The sequence below is a fragment of the Macaca thibetana genome, chromosome 6, assembly GCF_024542745.1.
Source record: "Macaca thibetana thibetana isolate TM-01 chromosome 6, ASM2454274v1, whole genome shotgun sequence".
Taxonomy (NCBI): domain Eukaryota; kingdom Metazoa; phylum Chordata; class Mammalia; order Primates; family Cercopithecidae; genus Macaca; species Macaca thibetana.
Genome location: NC_065583.1, coordinates 69129492 through 69151442, shown reverse-complemented (window position 1 = coordinate 69151442; position 21951 = coordinate 69129492). Strand labels below are relative to the sequence as shown.

General features: G+C 41.6%; 2 protein-coding genes and 1 pseudogene across 4 annotated transcripts in view; 2 read left to right on the top strand and 1 right to left on the bottom strand.

Annotated features, from left to right (window-relative positions):
- The window catches only part of EPB41L4A (erythrocyte membrane protein band 4.1 like 4A), a 275596-nt gene extending 272204 nt beyond the window's left edge, over window positions 1–3392 (bottom strand). For both annotated transcript variants that reach the window (XM_050793057.1, XM_050793056.1), the window contains exon 1: window positions 1848–3392. In XM_050793057.1, coding sequence (XP_050649014.1) covers window positions 1848–1946 — 99 coding nt within the window. In that variant the 5' untranslated portion in view covers window positions 1947–3392. The remainder of the gene's footprint in view (window positions 1–1847) is intronic.
- Window positions 1–21951, top strand: part of SRP19 (signal recognition particle 19) — an 823764-nt gene that overhangs the window by 363726 nt on the left and 438087 nt on the right. The window lies entirely within an intron of this gene.
- Window positions 1945–3878, top strand: LOC126956137 (translation initiation factor IF-2-like; annotated as a pseudogene). The gene is made up of 2 exons (XR_007726248.1): window positions 1945–2284; window positions 2401–3878. The product of XR_007726248.1 is annotated as a translation initiation factor IF-2-like (transcript).

The following is a 21951-nucleotide window of genomic DNA, read 5'->3' as shown; positions in this document are numbered from 1 at the left end:
TATCCAAAATAACAGTATTACATAGTTGCTGTTGCCTTTGAATCACTCACCAATTTTCAGCCTATTTGTAAAACAAGATAAGCACCATTGGATTATAAAAAATAATTATGGATCAGGATTTTTGATTCATGTTTCTTTGACAAAATTATTCCATTTGATCCCAAGTCTTGGCTGCTCTCTTGACAGAATAATGTACATGCTCTACAGCTGACAGGCATGACTTTCATGATTAAATAGGAAGCTCACATTCCAGATGACTTTAGACTCCAGATAATTTAGACTTTGCACTTCAAAAAGATTTCCTTGTTGTCTTGGTATCTGATCATCAGTTACCTTTTTTCTAACTGTTTCTATCTCAACACCATAAAGAATCTATATATTATCTAGAATTTAGAATGTTTTTGTGATTTTTGCCTATTTTGTTCATACAGTACACCAAAGAATGTTACATCATCTTGTAAGTTATAATATTTTCCTGACTTCATTGGGCGGGTGAGAGGAGAAATATTTTGGAACATAAAGAAAAGTTAAAAATACAAAAGGTACACCCTCCCCCAAGAGTCTATTTTATTGGTCTTGAAAGGAAATACTATTTGAGAATAGAACTGAATTTTGCTCATTATAATTACTGGGGAACTAATATTCAAAACAACCCCCTAAAGGAAAGGGTTAACAATCCTGTAGCTTTAACTGATTATTTTTGCTCCTTTCTCCTGCAAAAGAATTACACCTATGAAATTGGAATTCTGTACACTAAGAATGGCAACACCAACGCTGAAACTTTTAGCCAGGAATAGTTATCCTAGTGTGCATAAAACTATGTAAAAACTGATTCACAAAAGGAAATGCCCAGGGCCTACCCCATTATGATTAACTTCTGACATGAAGAGACTAAGAGAGGATACTTGGCAGCCTGAACTCGATTTCTCAGAAAGCCAGCTCTATCAGAGCGGGGGGCGGTTTCCCTTCGTCAGATTCAGCTGCTGCCTTATCTAAAACGCCTTAGTGATTTAAAACTGAAAGAGAAAGGTAAACAAAACAACAAAACGCTGCGGATTTACACCTCGTTTAGGTAGTTAACATTGTTGCAAGAGCAAAACAAGCACGCAGGCGCAAAGGTCAGGTTGCCACTACAAACACAAGTACCTTCTCATCAAATGTAAGGAAGAGGATCTCTGCGAGCTTGGCTGCCTTTTTGTTTGGGTTCTCTAGGTTAATGTAGTGATTGTATTTTAATGACCCACAAACAGGAGCAAAGTTGTTACTGGGTCGCTTTGAAAGATGTTTACTTAAATCTGAGGATAAACCCAGGTCGCTCTAGAAAGGGAAAATACTTTCCGTCCAAATGTAGCATTACCCAACTACAAACCCACGCAAAACAATCACAATGACCCATTAGTGTGTTTCACGGAGTGAACTAGTTCACTTCCCTAATCACACTGTCAAGGAAAACGCCTTCAACAAAGCCGAGGGAAACCATGCCTTCCACACTGTGGTGGGAAGCAGCCGGTATAACCCATTCTGCCCCTCTTTGAGAGCTGCGGAGGACCCAGAGGCTTTTGGAGAAAACCGGTTTGGGGAAGAGTTTTGGGGTGCTGCTGGGAGTCGGTATGCTAAGTAACCTTTGAAACGTCAAACTCAACTTTGCTTTATGAAGAAACTCAAAGTTAACTCACCCTGGCACGTCCGCCCTCTCCCTGCGCGCAGAGGACAGCGGCCTCCCCTCCCCACCGCGCAGAGCCGTGGCCGCCGCCCTCGACCCACCGGTGACAGCCCTCAGACAAAGCGATGGACCCCCGCACCCGCCCTGCCGCCAACCCCCGGAACGCACTCCCGGCCGCACCCACCTTGATGCCCTGCTGCTGGGTGGTAAGGGTTAACTTGGACTCATCCAGGAGCAAAACTTCGCAGTAAAATTCTTCCGGAACAGCGCAGAAACAGCCCATGTCGGTTGTGGCCGTCTCCAGTCAAGCGAGAAAGCTGCCACTGAGGCGCCCAGCCGCCCCCTCCACTCAAGCGCGATGCATTAATTTATTGTCCGCGCCGGGGCCAGGGCGAGAGGAGCAGCTCCCGGCCGGGTCCAGGGACGGGCCGCCGGGCCGCCCGGCAGGGCAGCAGCGAGAAGGGCGGAAAAACCCGGGAGAGTCAGCGCCCGGGAGCCGCCGGGGAAGCGCCTGCGGAACTGGGCGCGGAGGGCGGTGGCGCGTCCCCGCGCATCCTGAGACTCTGGCTCCTCCGAAGGCGGGGGCGCGGGGCCCCTCCCGCAGTCCTGGGGACGACAAAAGTCTCCTGGCAGTGGGGGCAAGAGACCAGAAAAGGGAGGGACGGGAATTCGAGGACCTCCCCGGCCTTAGAAGCCCCTGGAAGCGCTGCGGCTCCCTCCTACCGCACGGATTTGAGCGCGGCCCCGACGTCCCGGCCTCCGATCGGCCTGCGGAGTCCCCGGCGGGCGCGCACTTCCAGCCGCGACCCCGCCCCGCAGCCCCGGGTCAGGTCCGCCGAGTAAGGAGCGCTGGGCTTTTCTTTTGTGTCAGGAGCACCCACGACGCCTCGACCACGGGCGCAGGGGCACAGGCGAGGGTCGTCGCTCCGTCCGCTACCCCGTCCCCAGCCGCGGGCGCTGAGGAGCCGGAAGAGGGGGGAAAGGGCAGCGGGCTCCTTACCCAGACCAGCGAGGGTAGATCAGCTTGCCGCGGGGTGTGGCTCCTGTCCGGGGACCCCCGAGCTGATTACGGGTGGCCTTGTGTAGCCAAGTTCAAGCTCTCCCTCCGGGAATGCCTGCGGCGGCGGCGGCGCGGCGCGGCGCAGCGCGGCTTCTTCAGGACATTCAGCAAAGCGGAGAGGCGGGGACCAGCGGGCGGAGGAGCGACGCCCCAGCTGGGAACGCGGCGGGCGGGCGGGGGGTGTTCCCTGGGCGCGCCAGGCCGCTGAGGCTCCGGGGAAAGTTCTCTTGGCCGCGCGATGGGTGGTGCCCCGGGCGGGAGCAGCCTAGGTGCATATGGGCCTGGCTCAGGCGTCTGCAAAATGCCCTGGAACGAAGCGGACCCCCCACTGCCCAGCACTGGCCGCGGCAGGGGAGCCCCTTCTGGGCGGGGTATCAGCTGGGGGCGGAGGGCGGGGCAGAGGTGGTCCCAGCGGCGAGGTGCCGGCAAGTCCACGCTGCAAAGCCGCACGCTGCCCCCAAGCCACGGGTCACCAGCGCTCGCTGCGTCCGTTTCCCCGGGAGACCTGGAGGCTGGGTGGGGAGAAGACACGGTGCTGCTCGGACCCCACCGTTCGGCGGTCCCAATCCCACGCCCTCCGCGCGGTCGGCCGCGTCCAGGACTGAGGGGCACAATAGCTCTGAAGCTGCAGTGACCCCTGGTGGGTCCTGATGTCCGTGCACAGGCAGCCGAGGTTGAGCTGCGTAGGAGGCTGAGACCCGCTGGGCTTCGGAGCAGGTGCAATCTGTGCTCTCCAGCTGGGAACCAGCAGAAGTTAATGCGAGTCGCAGTTAGGGGAGAATTGAGGAGATGTCTCCCAGAAAGAAACCTCTATATTGAGTTTTAGAGTTAGAGCTTTCCCATCAGATGTAGAGTTGACAGTTTTGCTACTTGTTAGCTGGGTAGCCAAAGCTGAAAAAATTGCGTAAAACCTAGGACGTTAGCGCTTAAAACAAAACCAGGCTTCCGTGGCACAGTAGAAATGAAATGAACAATTGGTTACTTCGACGGAGTTTCGTCTCATAGTGATTTGCCACAAAGGAGCTTCTGTAGGAAACCTCGGCCTTCCCTGCTATTGTGACCCCATCCAAACACAGGATCAGCATAACCGCCAAACTGCAATATAAATTTCTGAACTTTACCTAGGCTGTGAATAAAACTCTTTTATCTTCTGAATTTTCTGTGAAACTGACGCAGGTTTTGAATTTCTCATCAAATTCCGTGTCCAGTTTTGTTTTACTGTCAAAGTCTTGCCTGACTTGCGAGGTGACACCTTACTATCCTAGATTTTAGCATTTCTGCTTGTGGAAGCTTTTCTTTTCTGTAATACAGTATTCCTGACACCAGTTACCAAATGTGACTGAAAGATGGCTTAACATTTTCATTCTTTACCTCGATATCCAACCGAGACACTTGAGGCTGCAAAAACAAAAGGTTCAAGCAATCATCTGTTCCCAGTTTTGAGTTTTGCTGTCACCTGTTTTTTTGGCCCTTTGATTTGGTTTTTTTGCTTTCTGATTTTTGGTTTTGCTGTTGTTTGTTTTTTGTTTTTTTACCTCCAGTGGCAATGGGAAGGCTGAGGGTTTGGGGTGGGCAGGGATTCCGTTCCCCGCTTCTCATAAGGTAAGGTATAAAGCCATAAGGTCCCATACATACGACACAACACTGTTTCCTGAATGAAGCATTTTCTTTTCCATTTCTTTATCGGAGACTGGAGAAAAAATTTATAATCTAACACAAAATTAGAGATTACTAGTGACAACAGGATTCCACAGAATTTCTAAAGACAGATTTATTGCATATAATTTACATACAATACACTGCATAATTTTTAAGTATACAATTTGATAAGTTTTGACATGTGTGCACCCATGAACCTACCACCATAATCAAGCTAGTACACATTTTCATCCCTCCCTAAGGTTTCCTCCTGCACTTTGTCACTTTTCTTTCTTTCTTTCTTTTTTTTTTTTTCCCAGACCAAGTCTCGCTGTATTAGAGGGCAGTGGCGCAATCTCGCCTCACTACAACCTCCACCTGCTGGGTTCGAACATTTCTCCTGCCTCAGCCTCCCAAGTAGCTGAGACTACAGGAGCGCACCACCAAGCCGGGCATTTTTAGTAGAGACAAGGTTCCACCATGCTGGCCAGGCTGGTCTCGAACTCCTGACCTCATGATCCGCCCGCCTCAGCCTCCCAAAGTGCTGGGATTACAGGCGTGAGCCACCGCGCCCGGCCACTTTGTCATCTTTCACTCCCATTCCTCACCATGACTCACTTCCCAAGCAACCATAGATCTGCTTTCTGTCACCATCATTTAGCTACATTTTCTAGAGTTTAGTATCAATTGAATCATACAGTGTCAACTCTCCTTTTTGTCTGGTTTCACTCGGCACAATTATTTTGAGATTTAACCATGCTGTTGTGAATATAAATAGCTCATTTATTTTTATTGTTCAATAATATTCCATTGTATGTATATACCACAATTTGTTTTTTCATTCCTTTAGGTGGTTTCCAGTTTTTGACTGTTACAAATAAAGCTGCTATGATGATTTTATTAGTCAGCTCAGGCTGCTATAACAAAATACAGTAGACTGGATGGCTTAAACAACAGACATTTATTTTCTCACAGTTCTGGAGCCTGGAAGTTGAAGATTACTGTGCCATTATGGTCAATTTCTGGTGAGTTCTCTTCCTGACTTGAAGGAAGGCTGCAACTTACTGTGGGCTCACATGACATCTTTGTGTGCTTGCAGAGAGAAAGGGAAAGGGGAGAGGAATGGAAGGAGGAGAGAGGGAGAAAAGGAGGGTGAGAGAGAAATATAAGGAGGGTGGGGGAGAGAAAGACACCAAGATAGCATTCTCTGGGGTCGATTATTACAAGGACATTAATCCTTTGGTACCAGGGTTCTACTCAGGACCTCATTTAACCTTAATTGCTTCTTTATAGACCCTATCTCTAAACAGTCACATTGGGTTAGGGCTTCAACATATGAATTTTGAGGCAACACAATTCAGTCCATAGAAAGGATCCATGTCTTTATATGTACATGTGTGTTTGTGTCTTTTGTAATACAGACTAGATTGACTGGATCAGAAGATATACAACTGGCAAATAAACACATGGAAAGATGATCAACATCATTAGTCACTAGGAAAATGCAAATTAAAATCACCATCAGATACTACTAGAGACCTAATGGTTACCAAGCTACCATATCACTATGCTAAGTGTGGGTGAGGATGTGGTGCAATTTTTTTTTTTTTTTTTGAGACAGAGTCTCACTCTGTCACCCAGGCTGGAATGCAGTGGCACAATCTCAGCTCACTGCAATCTTCACCTCCCGAGTTCAAGCGATTCTTCTCTCTCAGCCTTCTGAGCAGCTGGGACTACAGGTGCGCGCCACCACGCCCAGCTAACTTTTGTGTTTTTAGTAGAGACGGGGTTTCACTATATCAGCCAGGCTGGTCTCAAACTCCTGACACCATGATCCACCAGCCTCGGCCTTCCAAAGTGCTGGAATCACGGATGTGAGCCACCGCACCTGGCCGGATGTGGAGCAATTTAAATTCTCATAATCCTGGAGTGCATGCAAGATGGTATAACCACTTTGGATAAGTTTTGTAGTTTCTTAAAAAGTTGTACATAGACCTTCCTTAAAATTTTGGAGGAAGACTTTCTCTGCCTATCCAGAGAAACAAATTAACAAGATGCTATTCAAACACTTTTTCCTAGGAAAATCATATTGTTTTCAACATGTGCATAATATAATATGCTCTATTTAAAGCTTTGCATCAAAGGTTTTGATCTCTTTTCAGTGATTTTTGTTTTAACATTTTGTTAAATGCTAAACATTAACATTTTGTCATGATAAGCCTAGGTAGATGAGTCAAATGGCAAATAAATTCAGAATAAACATAATTTCTACAGAAATATGCAGGGCTTCCATCTGTGAAAGACTGCAGGAATCCTCAATGTGGAAGAAAAAATTTCATTTTACATAAAACAGGCCCCCACCCCTTGCTGAAACATGTACTTCAAAATGCAAACCCAGAATTCTTTTTAAAGCACCATATTCTTTTTAGGAAGATGTATTTAAACAATCTTCTGTGATCTTTTTATAATCTTACATTTTCCAAACTTAAGAAAGTTAACTGTAATATGTAAAAGAAAAAAGCCTGTATTTATTGACAATAGATACATAATTTAATTACGAACATACCTAAGAGCAACGCAGCAGAATCACCAGGGCTTGTTAAAACACTGATTTCTGGCCCTACCCCCAGGGTTTCTGATTTAGTAGTTATGGAATGGGACCGAAGAATCTGCTAATGCTGCAGATTGGCAAGCTGACTTTGAGAATCACTGCTCTGGAGATTATCTTTCAAAAAAAATAGTTGTTCCTAATTACCTATGAATAATTTGGGAAGAAGGTCATTCTTCACTAGTAGCCTCCCTGTTATTTTGCCTCATTCATCAAATTAATGCCTGTCAAAGAGAAAGTATTGAAGATCCTGCCAAGTAGATAACATCAGAAGGAGTAGTTATTAAGGGAAATATCCCTAATTTGGTCTCATCATACTACGGCTTAGTCTCTTTGGACACCTTACTTATTTTTATTTCTAATATAGTATGTGCCCAGGCACATCCAGTTTTTAAGACCATTCTGCCTCCTGACTCACTTCACATATAGGTATGTCATTAACCAGGTGTCTTCTTTTCTAAGTACTGAGGCCTTAGATCCCATTTATTAGAATACCTCAAGGCTGTTAGCCATGTTTCAAGGGAAACCATCTCCCAAGAATTCCCTGCAATCTAAGCTGGTTCTTCATCCTTGTGATCTTCAAATAAATGTTCTTTGGGGTTTACTAAGAATTCTTATTTTGCACAGTTGTTAATCCTTGGTAGTGAATGCATTAATGTGGTTTGTATTTAGCAAAAATAGTTTGGAACTTTGAAACACCCTAGCTCCCCTTTCTTTTAAAAACACAAACAGACTTTCCTCTTGCACTATTATATAAGCTGCTGTTTTTTCAACCTCATTGCTTACCTTTAATAACTTTCCATGTCAGTGAATATATCTCCATTTCATCTTTCCTGGGTGTTCTATTATATGCATACACTATAATTAATTTAACAGCTCAAATTTGGCACTTAGATTGTTATAAAAATATAAACATGCTGTAGTAAATATTTTTACATGTATCTGTGTATACTATTTGATAAAGATGAATTCCTAGATGTTGAACTTGTGAATCAAAGTATATGCATATTTATTTATTGTAATTATGACAGATTACAATCCAGAAAGCCTGAATCAATGTACAGTTCCACCAACAATGTATCAAAATACCCACTTAACTCTACTCATGCCAATCTTTGAAATCTCTTTCAATCAAATAGGCAAAAGTCATTTTGTTATTTTAAAAACTAGAGAAAGTCTCCTAAAAGAACAGCTTCTATAATAATGCAAAGAGGAAAGTCCATTTTTGTTTGTTTTTAAAAAAAAGTTTGGAGCAAAGTTGAGTGACTCATGCCTGTAATCCCAGCACTTTGGGAGGCCAAGGCAAGAGGATTGCTTGAGCCTTGGAGGCAGAGGTTGCAGTAAGCCAAGATCGTGTCACTGCATTCCAGCCTGTGCAACAGAATGAGACCCTGTCTCAAAAAAAATGATTTTTTACAATGAGTATGGAATAATTTAAAATGAAAATAAATTCTTATATTAAACCAAAGAATCTGTCAAATTACCGGTTAATGAAATTGGCCTTCATTTAAAACTGGACTCCTAAGTTGTAACCTAAGTTCCAATGTGTTGACTATTTTACCTGGTTCATGTGCTCCGGTTTGATCACTTATAGAAACTTTATTTGGTTAACACCAGCTTAGTAATAGGGGTATTAATCTACCTATAGAAATTTGAGGAAAATAATGGGGAAATTAGCTCTTATTATCTTGTAGTCATTTTTATTTTGAGTCAAACTAGCTGTGTGACCTTAAAGAAGTCATATCATCTCTCTGTACCTCAGCATGCTCCTCTATAAAATAAAAAACCTGGAGTATGTTGTGGCACCTCTAGATTGTCATGCCCAGCAGGCTGATTTTCCACCTCTTTCTTCTGGTAATGACACATTTCTCTTCCTTAAAGGTGGTACCTAGGGAAGGAGCATCCCAGTGCAACATCTGACAAAGAAACATCTGGAGATGATCTCTGAACTCATGTCTAGCCTTCTGATTAAGAAGTTGCCAAGAAAAACTAAAATAGTCATTTCCTCTGGGAAAGGGGCATGGGTGGTTTATGGACAAGCTAGAATTGAGACTTAACATTTCCCTGTATTTCTCTTTAGAATTCTGCATCCTATTATTCTACACATGTGTTACCTAGTCATTAGGTAAATACATATTTGGAAATCATTTTTGAAAAGACAAAGTAGAGTTCATAATCTCATCATTTTAAGGGCACTGTCTTAGTCCCTTTGTGTTGTTATAAAGGAATATCTGAGTCTGGGTAATTTACAAAGAAAGATTTCTTTGGCCCATTTTCTGCAGATGGTACAAGAAGCATGGCACTAGCATCTGCTGAGCTTCTGGTGAGGGCCTCAGGCTCCTTCTACTCATGGTGGAAGGCAGAGGGGAGCCAGTGTGTAGAGATCACAGGAAGAGAAAGGAAGCAAGACGGAGAAGGGGGAGGTGCCAGGCTCTATTTAATGCCAGTTCTCCAGGGAAGTAATAGAGTAAGAACTCACTCACAAACCTCCAGCCAAGGGCATTAATCTATTCATGAGGGATCTGCCTCCATAACCCAAACACCTCCCATTAGGCCTCACATCTAATATTGGGGATCAAATTTCACCATGAGGTTTGGTGGGATCAAACACTCAAAGTATAGCAGACATGCATAAGCTAAGGACTGGAATTACATATGTTAAAATACCAACAGTGGTTATATCTATATGGCAGAACTGTGGGTAATTTTGGGGTTTTTTTCCTATGATTTTATTTATTTTTATATGTTTTTTCCCTGAACATTCCCTCCTGTGGTCAGACAAATCTTTTACATTTTAAGCATTAATCTTGTAAAAAAATATGTAAAATAAAGAACCTAATGATGCCTAATACATCGAAACTAGAAGGGAAAGTGTTGCCAGGAAAATCTCTACTAGCAACCATGTCACTAGACACAGAGCAGGTGCTCAATATATGGTCTGTGAGTCACTGACTTTTACCTCCTGAATCCTCATGTCCTTTCTCATTGAGAGCTGTTTTCCCAGCATAAGAGCCTCCTCTTCCTAAAACTCTCCTCTTCTGAAAACTTCCACCTGCTACCCCATTTTCATCTTGGTAGGTCCTACTTGATGCTCAGGTATCCACTTTGCTCTCCCTCTTCCAAGAAGCTCTCCCACCTCACAGGTCTAGACTGGGTCCCATGTACAATCATCTTCATAATTGCTGCCTCCTTACTAAACTGTAGGTCCTCGAAATCAGGGCTACATCTGACTTGTTCACTGTTGTATCCCAAGTACTTAGCATGGTCCTTGTCAGAGAGTAGATTCTCAATAAGTATGTGTTAAATGAGTGAGATTACCTGTACAAACTTCACCTCTGGCATGCTACATGCAGATTCCTTTTGAGCACACTCAACTGGTCTTTAGCTTGATTCCCTTCCATCGAACCCTTGCTTTGCCAGCTATTCATCTTAATCAAAAACAACTTTTGTTGATGGGATAATAAAGAGTTGCAGTAAGGACACAACGCATTGTTGTTGGTTGAAATATGCACTTTACCCGTGAAGCTTCTCATGGCCCTATGTATTAGTGGGTTCTATGAATGGCTGTTGGATCTCAGAAGTTTTGTGAGATATTCTCTTATTTTCTGTAAAAATTAACTCAGCTGAGCAATTGGGGCAATAGTAAGTCCTTCAGACCCTCCTTCTGTAAACTTACAGAGTTCACGTTCAAATTATATTGAATAATTGCTGAATGTGATGACAGATAGCACTTGAGCTGATGTGCAAGATGATGCTGATAAAAAGAGTTGTGCTAATCTGTTCCTTTAGAACAGCGATCCCCAACCTTTTTGGCACCAGGGATGGACTTCATGGAAGACAGTTTTTCCACAGACTTGGGGGTGGGAGGTGGTTTGGGATGATTGAAGTGCATTACATTTATCGTGCACTTCATTTCTATTATTACATTGTTATAACTCATCATAGTGTAGAATCAGTGGAAACCCTGAGCTTGTTTTCCTGCAACTGGATGGTCTGATTGGGGGTGATGGAAGATAGTGACACCTGAAGTGTATTGCTTATGTCCACTCTACTCCATAATCTCATTTTGGTTGCTGTCACTGCAGAAAACCTTGCTTCACAAAGATAGAATGTTGGAAATGGAAGGAAGCTTTTCAGTGCTTCTGTGGTAATCTCAGGATATTCCACCTTGACTTTAATCCAGAACGTATGGAGATTTGAAGTTGCCTCAAACATACTTTTAAGGCCACTGGAATTTGCAATCTCCAGCAGTTGATCTTCAAGCATGGACAAAGCTGATTCCCCTGGCTTATTCACAAATGGGTGATGGATCCATTCCTTCCCAGTCTGGGGGTCTTTTGTGGTTGGGAAGTAGTGCACAAACTCTGTTGAAAGCTGAGACAGGTGACCATGCACTAGCTGGGAGAAAGAAGGCTCTGGCTTGGTCTCTTTCACAACCTCTGCTAATGTTTGAAGCATGTCAGAAATCCCAATATTCATTCATCGCCCCCATCATTCCAGTTTGGCTTTGAATGCAGCCACTTTATCTGCCGACTCAAACACAGCTGTTGTTCTCCCCTGAAGTGACGGACTGAGTTCATTGAGCAGGTTGAATGTGTCACACAAGTAAGCAAGTTTTGTGACCCATTTTGTGTCACTGAAATGTGCTGCCAGTAGTAAGTGCTTTTCTAAAAGAAATCTTTGGAGTGGGTCTCATAACTCAAAAATCTCTGGCCAGTGATCTACCTTGAGAAAGCCATCTCACTTCTGTGTATAACAGAAGATGTGTGTGCTCTGTATCCATTTCCTCCCAGAGCTGTGCAAAAAGACATGAGTTAAGGGCATGTAATTTAATGCCGTTGATAATTTCAGTCACATCCTGTAAAACATTAAGTTCAGGTGACTTTTTTTTTTTTTTTTTTTTTTTTTTTTTTTTTTTTTTTTGGCTAGCCAGCATTTCTCTATGGATGACACAGTGTGTAGATTCACATTCAGAAGCAACCTCTTTGACCCAAGTAGTGAAACCAGAAAGGCATCCAGTCATGGCAGCCTCTCTGTCCATGCTTATACCAATGCAAAATGATCAATTCTCTTTTCCTGATATGTAATTCATATGGTTTGGCTCTGTGTCCCCACCTAAATTTCATCTTGTAGTCCCCATAATTCCTGCATATTATGGGAGGGACCCAGTGGGAGATGATTGAATCACGGGGGCAGGTCTTTCCCGTGCTGTTCTCATGACAGTGAGTGGGTCTCACGAGATCTGATGGTTTTAAAAACAGGAGTTTCTCTGCACAAGCTCTTATCTTGTCTGCCACCATGTGAGACATGCCTTTCACGTTCCACCATAATTGTGAGGCCTCCCCAGCCATATGGAACTGCAAGCCCATTAAATCTTTTATTTTGTAAATTGCGCAGTCTTGGGTATGTCTTTACCAGTGGCATGAAAACGAACTAATACAGTAATCATTCAAAGGCTTGAATACTTCTGTAGCTGTGGCATTGGTTGGCAACAAAAGTGCACATAATATTCTCATGCACATCCTCCTGAGAAATATATCGCACAAAAACAAGCATTATTGCCTTGTCGTCAACATTGGTAGACTCGTCAACCTGAATTGTGTGCAACAGTGACTCATTAATCCTCTCGAACATTTGTGCCTCAATATCCTCAGCTATTTCATTCATTTGTCTAGTTGTGGAAATAGCCAAAAGAGGAACATACGCCACCTTTTGAACTGCAGCATCTCCTAAAAGTTCATGACTAACATCCTTAGTGGTGGGCAGGATCAACTCTTCACCAATAGTAAAGGGCTTCTTAGTGTTAGTGATGTGGTTAGCCACTAAGAATGACGCTCTCAGTGCAGACACATTTGATGAAGTGGTGGCCATCAGTAATTGCTTTTGTTCTTCCTGGTTTTTTTTTTTTTTTTTTAATTTGAAAAACTCCAAAGGCTTGTCTTTTAGTGCAGGGTGTTTGGTCTCCACATGGTGAAGCAGTTTTGAAGATTTCATGGCTCACTGAATATACAATTTCATGGCTCCACCACATATGCAAAGCAGGTCTAGAGAATGTAAATCACCTGTTGCAATCAACCTGTAAAAAGTAGGACTCTTGGTATTTTCTTTTAAATGCAGCTCTCTTTTTGTTTGCAGTCTTGGAGTCTTCTGCTGTCTTATCATTGGATCTTCTCCCTTTTCAAAGAAGCTCTCCAGTGACATTTGTTTTTCATTCATTTTGGCTAGAGTTAGCTTGTGGGCTTACTAAAACTGTGACTGAGACAAGTGTGCAGTACAGGAAAAAGGTGTGGGTGGAAGCGGTAAATAAAGGGTGTGCCACACAAGGACTGAAATAAGTGTCAGATTCTGATTTAAAGCCTGCCATCAGATGCAGCTTAATTGTCACTTGCCATTCACTGATAGGGTTTTGATATGAGTCTACAAGCAATTGATTTATTATGGTCTCTGCATAGTGAAACTTCTCTGCTAATATTAATCTGTATTTGCAATTGCTCCTCTGTGCTAGCATCACTGCCTCAGCTCTACCTCAGATCATCAGGCATTAGCTTCTCATAAGGAGCACAACCTAAACCCCTTGCATGTTAACAAAAGAATTCGCACTCCTAATAGAATCTAATGCCACTGCTGATCTGACAGGAGGTAGAGCTCAGGCAGTAATGTGAGCAATGAAGAGTGGCTGTAAATACAGATGCAGCTTTGCTTGCTCAACTGCCGCTCATCTCCTACTGTGTGGCCCGGTTCCTAATAGGGGTTGGGGACTTCTGTTTTAGAAGACTTGCTTCAGTTGCCCAAAACAAAGAGTGAACTCCAATCCTTCATTAAATCTAACTTTAGAGCATACTTTATTGATACCATGATTGCAGTTGTTGGGGGTGACATTATAAAACAGTGGTAATACAATTCCATAGGACCCACAGCATGTAAAATCTGGAATTACCTTTAATGATCACCTAATCTCACTCTTTAATTATATTACAAATGAAATTATTGAGATACAAAGAAATAAAGCCTCTAGTTCTTGGCAGATTTGGGTTTCAACGTGGGACTTCTGTCCTTAAGTTTTTCTTCATTAAATTTTCTCATTTGTAAATCATGACTACTCATAACATAAGCCCCATCAAAACTCTAGGAAAGTATGATGTTAACTGCAGCTTTGTTGTATATACATGTAGCATACATATAGAAGTGTATATTTGAATATGCTTAGTCCAGGCTGTAGACAGGATAAAGCAATACTTAAGAGAGGAAATATATCCAATCATAACTAAATTACTATATTTCATTGGCTTTAAGATGCTATCAATTACATTAGTAACTGTTATTTTATTTACCGCACTAAGAAAAATAAACACTGCCAATTAAATGAGGATACCAATTATAAGATGTGCCCCAATTTTAGAAATTTTAAAATGTAAAAAATAAAAGTCATCTTGAGAACTGGTTTAGTGTTAAGTAAGATGAATTTTTTTGCTAAAATAACTTGTTTAGTATTACTAATGTCTCCATACTTATACCACGTTCATCATGGGTAAAGGCAAGTGAAGGATATAAGCACAAATATTTTCATGTAGTGCATACATAGAGGAAAAAGTTATAGTTTTTTGAAATCAAATTATGTCAGGATGCTTTTGGAAACCCAACTCAAGCCAACATTTAAAATAAAAAGAGTTTATTGCCTCACTGACTACAAAATTCACAGTATCATCCCCGTACTGATTCCAATTTTCTGTGTCCTTTCACCTCAGTCACCTTCATGAACTACTTGAACTCAGCCTAGCCTCCCCTGAAGCAATCAGATGCTGGAGCAGTTCCAGGGCTCACATCTGCTCTCCACACCACACAGAGCTGAGGGAGCCACCCATCCTAACTTTCTTAATCTGAAGCCCAGAGTTCATGCTGATAGACCAGCTTCAGTCACGAGCAGTTCAGTGAAGTCATTAGGAGCACAGATTCCAGAGCCAGACTGCCTGAGTTAGGATCCCTCCCAGCTCACTATTTACCAGCTCTGTGCCTCAGAGCAGCAAAAAGGGGATTATAATAGCACCTACCCTGAAGGGTTATTGTGACGACCAAATGGGCTAACTCAGTGCTTAGAATAGCACCTAGCACTTAGTGAATTAGAAAGTGCTATGAAAGTGATGATGCTGGTGATGATGGTGATGATGCCCATTCCTAAAGTAATCACCATGCCTAGAGGGCGACTGTGCTGAATGGCTTAGCCTAAATCAAAACACTCCTCTAATGTAACACGCAAAATTGGCTTCTCAGGAACCACATGGGTCCCCAGACAGGAGCCATTGAGAATAACTTGGCAATAGAGGCATAGAAAGCAGGCAGAGGCAATCAGCAAAGGTTCACTACACAAATCACAGTTTAAGTATGCAGGGTTGTTATCTTATAGATAAAACTCCCTTCTGCCTGAGACAAAGGACCTGGGGGAAGAGGTGGCTGTGGGCAGAGCTTCAGCAGACTTAAAAGTTCCTGCCTGCAGGCTCTGAAGAGAGCAGCGGATCTCCAGGCACAGTGCTCAAGCTCCGAGCTCCACTAAGGAACAGACTGCCTCCTCAAGTGCCTCCCCTGACCCCTGTGCCCCCTGACTGGGAGACACTTCCCAGCAGGGGTCGACAGACACCACATACAGAAAAGCTCCGGCTGGCATCTGGCAGGTGCCCCTCAGGGATGAAGCTTCCAAAGGAAGGAATGGGCAGCAATCTTTGCTGTTCTGCAGCCTCCGCTGGTGATAACCATGCAAACAGGGTCTGGAGTGAACCTCCAGTAAACTCCAGCAGACCTGCAGGAGAGGGCCCTGTTAGAAGGAAAACAAACAAACAGAAAGTAATAACATTAACATCAACAAAAAGGACGCCCATGCAAAAACCCCATCCAAAGGTCATCAGCATCAAAGACCAAAGGTAGATAAATCCACAAAGATTAGGAAAAACTGGCACAAAGATGCTGAAAATTCCAATAACCAGAATGACTCTTCTCCTCCAAAGGATCACAACTCTTTGCCAGCAAGGGTACAAAACTGGACAGAGAATGAGTTTGACAAGTTGACAGAAGTAGGCTTCAGAAGGTGGGTAATAACAAACTCCTCTGAGCTAAAGGAGTATGTTCTAACCCAATGCAAGGAAGCTAAGAACCTTGATCAAAGGTTACAGGAACTGCTAACAAGAATAACCAGTTTACAGAAGAACAAAAATGACATGATAGAGTTGAAAAGCACAGCACAAGAACTTCATAAAGCACACAAAAGTATCGATAGCCAAATCGAGCAAGCAAAAGAAAGGATATCAGAGATTGAAGATCAACTGAATGGAATAAAGTGTGAAGACAATGTTAGAGAAAAAAAGAATGAAAAGGAATGAACAAATCCTCCAAGAAATATGAGATTATGTGAAAAGAACAAACCTATGATTGATTGGTGTACCTGAAAGTGATGGGGAGAATGGAACCAAGTTGGAAAACACACTTCAGGATATTATCCAGGAGAACTTCCCCAACCTAGCAAGACAGGCCAACATTCAAATTCAGGAAATACAGAGAACACCACTAAGATAATCCCAAAGAAGAACAACCCCAAGACACAAAATTGCCAGATGCACCAAGGTTGAAATGAAGGAAAAAATGTTAAGGGCAGCCAGAGAGAAAGGTCAGGTTACCTACACAGGGAAGCCCATCAGACTAACAGCAGATCTCTCTGCAGAAAACCTACAAGCCAGAAGAGAGTGGGGGCCAATATTCAACTTTGTTAAGGAAAATAATTTTCAACCCAGAATTTCATATACAGGCAAACTAAGCTTCATAAGCAAAGGAGAAATAAAATCCTTTATAGGTAAGCAAATGCTGATGGATTTTGTCACCACGAGACCTGCATTACACGAGCTCCTTGAAGGGAGCACTTAATATGGAAAGGAAAAACCAGTACCAGTCACTACAAAAACATACCAAAATATAAAGATCAAAGACACATGAAGAAACTGTATCAACTAATGTGCAAAATAACCAGCTAGCATCATGATGACAGGATCAAATTCACAAATAACAATATTAATCTTAAATGTAAATAGGCTAAATGTCCCAATTAAAAGACACAGACTGGCAAATTCAATAAAGAATCAAGACCCATGGTTGTGCTGTATTCAGGAGACCCATCTCACATGCAGAGACACACATAGGCTCAAAGTAAGGGGATGGAGAAATGTTTACAAAGCAAATGGAAAGAGAAAAAAAAAGCGGGGGTTGCAATCTTAGCCTCCGATAAAACAGACTTTAAACCAACAAAGATCAAAAAAGACAAAGAAGGGCATTACATAATGGTAAAAGGATCAATGTAACAGGAAGAGCTAAATATCCTAAACATATATGCACCCAATACAGGAGCACCCAGATTCATAATGCAAGTTCTTAGAGACCTACAAAGAGACTTAGACTCCCACATAATAATAGTGAGAGATTTTAACACCCCACTGTCAATATTAGACAGATCAACAAGACAGAAAATTAACAAGAATATCCAGGATGTGAACTCAGCTCTGGACCAAGCGGACCTAATAGACATCTACAGAACTCTACACCCCAATCAACAGAATATAGATTCTTCTCAGCACCACATAGCACTTATTCTAAAATGGACCACATAATTGGAAGTAAAATACTCCTCAGCAAATGCAAAAGAACGGAAACGGAAATCATAACAAACAGTCTCTCAGTCAACAGTGCAATCAAATTAGAACTCAGGATTAAGAAACTCACTCAAAACTACAAAACTACATGGAAACTGAACAACCTGCTCCTGAATGACTACTGGGTAAATAATGAAATTAAGGCAGAAATAAGTAAGTTATTTAAACCAATGAGAACAAAGACACAATATACCAGAATCTCGTGACACAGCTAAAGCAGTGTTTAGAGGGAAATTTGTAGCACTAAATGCCCACAAGAGAAAGCAGGAAAGATCTAAAACTGATACCCTAAATTTACAACTAAAAGAACTAGAGAAGCAAGAGCAAACAGATTCAAAAGCTATCAGAAGACAAGAAATAACTAAGATCAGAGCAGAACTGAAGGAGACAGAGACACAAAAAACTCTTCACAAAAATCAATGAATCCAGGAACTAGTTTTTTGAAAGATTAACAAAATAGATAGACCACTAGCAAGACTAATAAAGAAGAAAAGAGAGAAGAATCAAACAGACACAATAAAAAATGACAAAGGGGATATCACCACTGATCTAACAGAAATACAAACTACCATCAGAGAATATTGTAAACAACTCTACACAAATAAACTAGAAAATCCAGAAGAAATTCATAAATTCCTGGATATGCACACCCTCCCAAGTCTAAACCAGGAAGAAGTTAAATCCCTGAATAGCCAATAACAAGTTCTGAAATTGAGACAACTATTAATAGCTTACCAACCAAAAAATCCCAGGACAAGATGGATTCACAGCTGAATTCTGCCAGAGGTACAAATAGGAGCTGGTACCATTCCTTCTGAAACTATTCCAAACAATAGAAAATGAGGGACTCCTCCCCAATTCATTTTATGAAGCCATCATCATCCTCATACCAAAACCTGGCAAAGACATAACAAAAAAAGAAAAATTCAGGCCAATATCCCCGATGAACATCAATGCGAAAATCCTCAATAAAATACTGGCAAACCAAATCCAGCAACACATCAAAAAGCTTATCCACCAAGATCAAGTTGGCTTCATCCCTGGGATGCAAGGCTGGTTCAACATACACAAATCAATAAATGTAATCTATCACATAAACAGAACCAATGACAAAAACCACATGATTATTCCAATAGATGCAGAAAAGGCCTTCAATAAAATTCAACACCCCTTCATGCTAAAAACATTCAATAAGCTAGGTATTCATGGAACATATCTCAAATAATAAAAGCTATTTATGACAAACCCACAGCCAATATCATACTGAATGGGCAAAAACTGGAAAAATTCCCTTTGAAAACTGGCACAAGACAAGGATGCCCTCTCTCTCCACTCCTATTCAACATAGTATTGGAAGTTCTGGCCAGGGCAATCAGGCAATAGAAAGAAATAAAGCATATTCAAATAGGAAGAGAGGAAGTCAAATTGTCTCTGTTTGCAGATGACATGATTGTATATTTAGAAAACCCCATCGTCTCACCCCAAAAACTCCTTAAGCTGATAAGCAACATCAGCAAAGTCTCAGGATACAAAATCAATGTGCAAAAATCACAAGCATTCCTATACACCAATAATAGGCAAACAGAGAGCCAAGTCATGAGTGAACTCCCATTCACAATTGCTACAAAGAGAATAAAATACCCAGGAATACAACTTAGAAGGGATGTGAAGGACCTCTTCAAGGAGAACTACAAACCATTGCTCAAGGAAATAAGAGAGGACACAAAAAAATGAAAAAAAAATTCCATGCTAATGGATAGGAATAATAAATATCATGAAACTGGCCATACTGCCCAAAGTAATTTATAAATTCAATGCTATTCCCATCAAGCTACCATTGACTTTCTTCACAGAATTGGAAAAAACTACTTTAAATTTCATATGGAACCAAAAAAGAGTCCATATAGCCAAGAAAATTCTAGACATAAAGAACGAAGCTGGAGGCATCATGTTACCTGACTTCAAACAATACTACAAGGCTACAGTAACCAAAACAATATGGTACTGGTACCAAAACAGATATATAGACCAATGGAACAGAACAGAGGCCTCAGAAATAACACCTCACATCTACAACCATCTGATCTTTGACAAACCTGACAAAAACAAGAAATGGGGAAAGGATTCCCTATTTAAAAAGTGGTGTTGGGAAAACTGGCTAACCATATGCAGAAAACTGAAACTAGACCCTTTCCTTATACCTTATACAAAAATTAACTCAAAATGGATTAGAGACTTAAATGTTAGACCTAAAACCATAAAAGCCTTAGAAGAAAACCTAGGCAATACCATTCAGGACATAGGCACGGGCAAAGACTTCATGACTGAAACACCAAAGCAATGGCAACAAAAGCCAAAATTGACAAATGGGATCTAATTAAACTAAAGAGCTTCTGCACAGCAAAAGAAACTATCATAAGAGTGAACAGGTAACCTACAGAATGGGAGAAAATTTTGGCAATCTATCCATCTGACAAAGGTCTAATATCCAGAATCTACAGGAAACTTAAACAAAGTAATGAGAAAAAACCCTATCAAAAGGTGGGCAAAAGATATGAATAGACACTTCTCAAAAGAAGACATTTATGTGGCCAACAGACATAGGAAAAAATGCTCATCATCACTGGTCATTAGAGAAATGCAAATCAAAACCACAATGAGATACCATCTCATGCCAGTTAGAATGGTGATCATTAAGAAGTCAGGAAACAACAGATGTTGGAGAGGATGTGGAGAAATAGGAAAGTTGTTACACTGTTGGTGGGAGTATAAACTAGTTCAATCATTGTGGAAGACGGTGTGGTGATTCCTCAAGGATCTAGAACCAGAAATACCATTTGACCCAGCAATCCCATTACTGGGTATATACCCAACGCATTATGAATCACTCTGCTATAATGAGACATGCCCAGGTATATTTATTGCGGCACTATTTACAATAACAAAGACTTGCAACCAATGCAAATTAACATAAATGATAGACTAAAGAAAATATGGCATATACACACCATGGAATATTATGCAGCCATAAAAAATAATGAGTTCATGTGCTTTTCAGGGACATGGATGAAGCTGGAAACCATCATTCTCAGCAAACTAACACAGGAACAGAAAACCAAACACCACATGTTCTCACTCATAAGTGGGAGTTGAACAATGAGAAGACATGGACACAAGGAGGGGAATGTCACACACTGGGGCCTATGGGGGATTGGGGGACAAAGGGAGGGATAGAATTAGGAGAAATATGTAATGCATGTGAGGCTTAAAACCTAGATGAAGGGTTGATGAGTGCAGCAAACCACCATGGCACATGTATATCTATGTAACAAATCTGCATGTTTTGCACATGTATCCCAGAACTTAAAGTATTTTAAAAAATAATAAAATAAAATAAAAGTGCAAATAGGACCCTAGAAAATCAATACGTAAATTTTTCCTTGTTGAGTAAATTGTTTTGTGACTATACGGTATTGTAATTACTGAATGTATTTTGTGTGTCTGTCTCCCCTATTGGACCGTGAGCTGCTTGAGGGCACAGGCAGCCCCCTATTCAGCTATTTGTCTGTAACACCTAACATACTGCCTGGTAGATATTCACAGTTTTAATTAATTAATTAAACTAACAATTTAGTCCAAATGCCAAAATTATGTAGTATTCATAGCTTGAGTGTGTAAAGGTGAGGGAGGAAGAGACAATATCTGATTGCTTATCTAAAAGATTCTCCTGGTTTTGCCATTTGTGATAACTTGAGGTTAAGTTTACCTCCTCATTATCTATGTTTCAAAGTAAAATTTGGCCTATATTCTACCTTTGAAACTAAACCCCAGTTTTTATCTGTACATATTTCTCAGATTCCCTTGCAAGTAGGAATGGCTATATGACTCTGGTGTGGCCAATGAAATGTAAACGTGAAGTATTAAACGGCACTTTCTGAGTCTTTAAAAGTCTTCCTAAACATCTTTAACAAGAGAAAAGGAGACATGCATCTCTGTGGTCCTTCCTGCAATTTGAAGGTGATGGCTGGAGTGCCGAGAGCCTTTTCAAGACATGGCAGAACAAGAAAGGAGCCTGCACCCAACCATGGAAGCCCTGCACCAGCCTTGGGCAGCCTATCTCAGGGCTTATTCATGAGGAAAGAAGAAATTTTCACCTTGTTTAAATCTCTGTTGTTTGTTTTTGGGCTTTGGGGTTGTGGTGTTGTTTTTGTTAAAAATTGCTAAAAATAATCCTCACTGAAACCCACATTATCTAATTAATAGTGTAAAACAGAAAGGAACCAAATTGACAACCTAT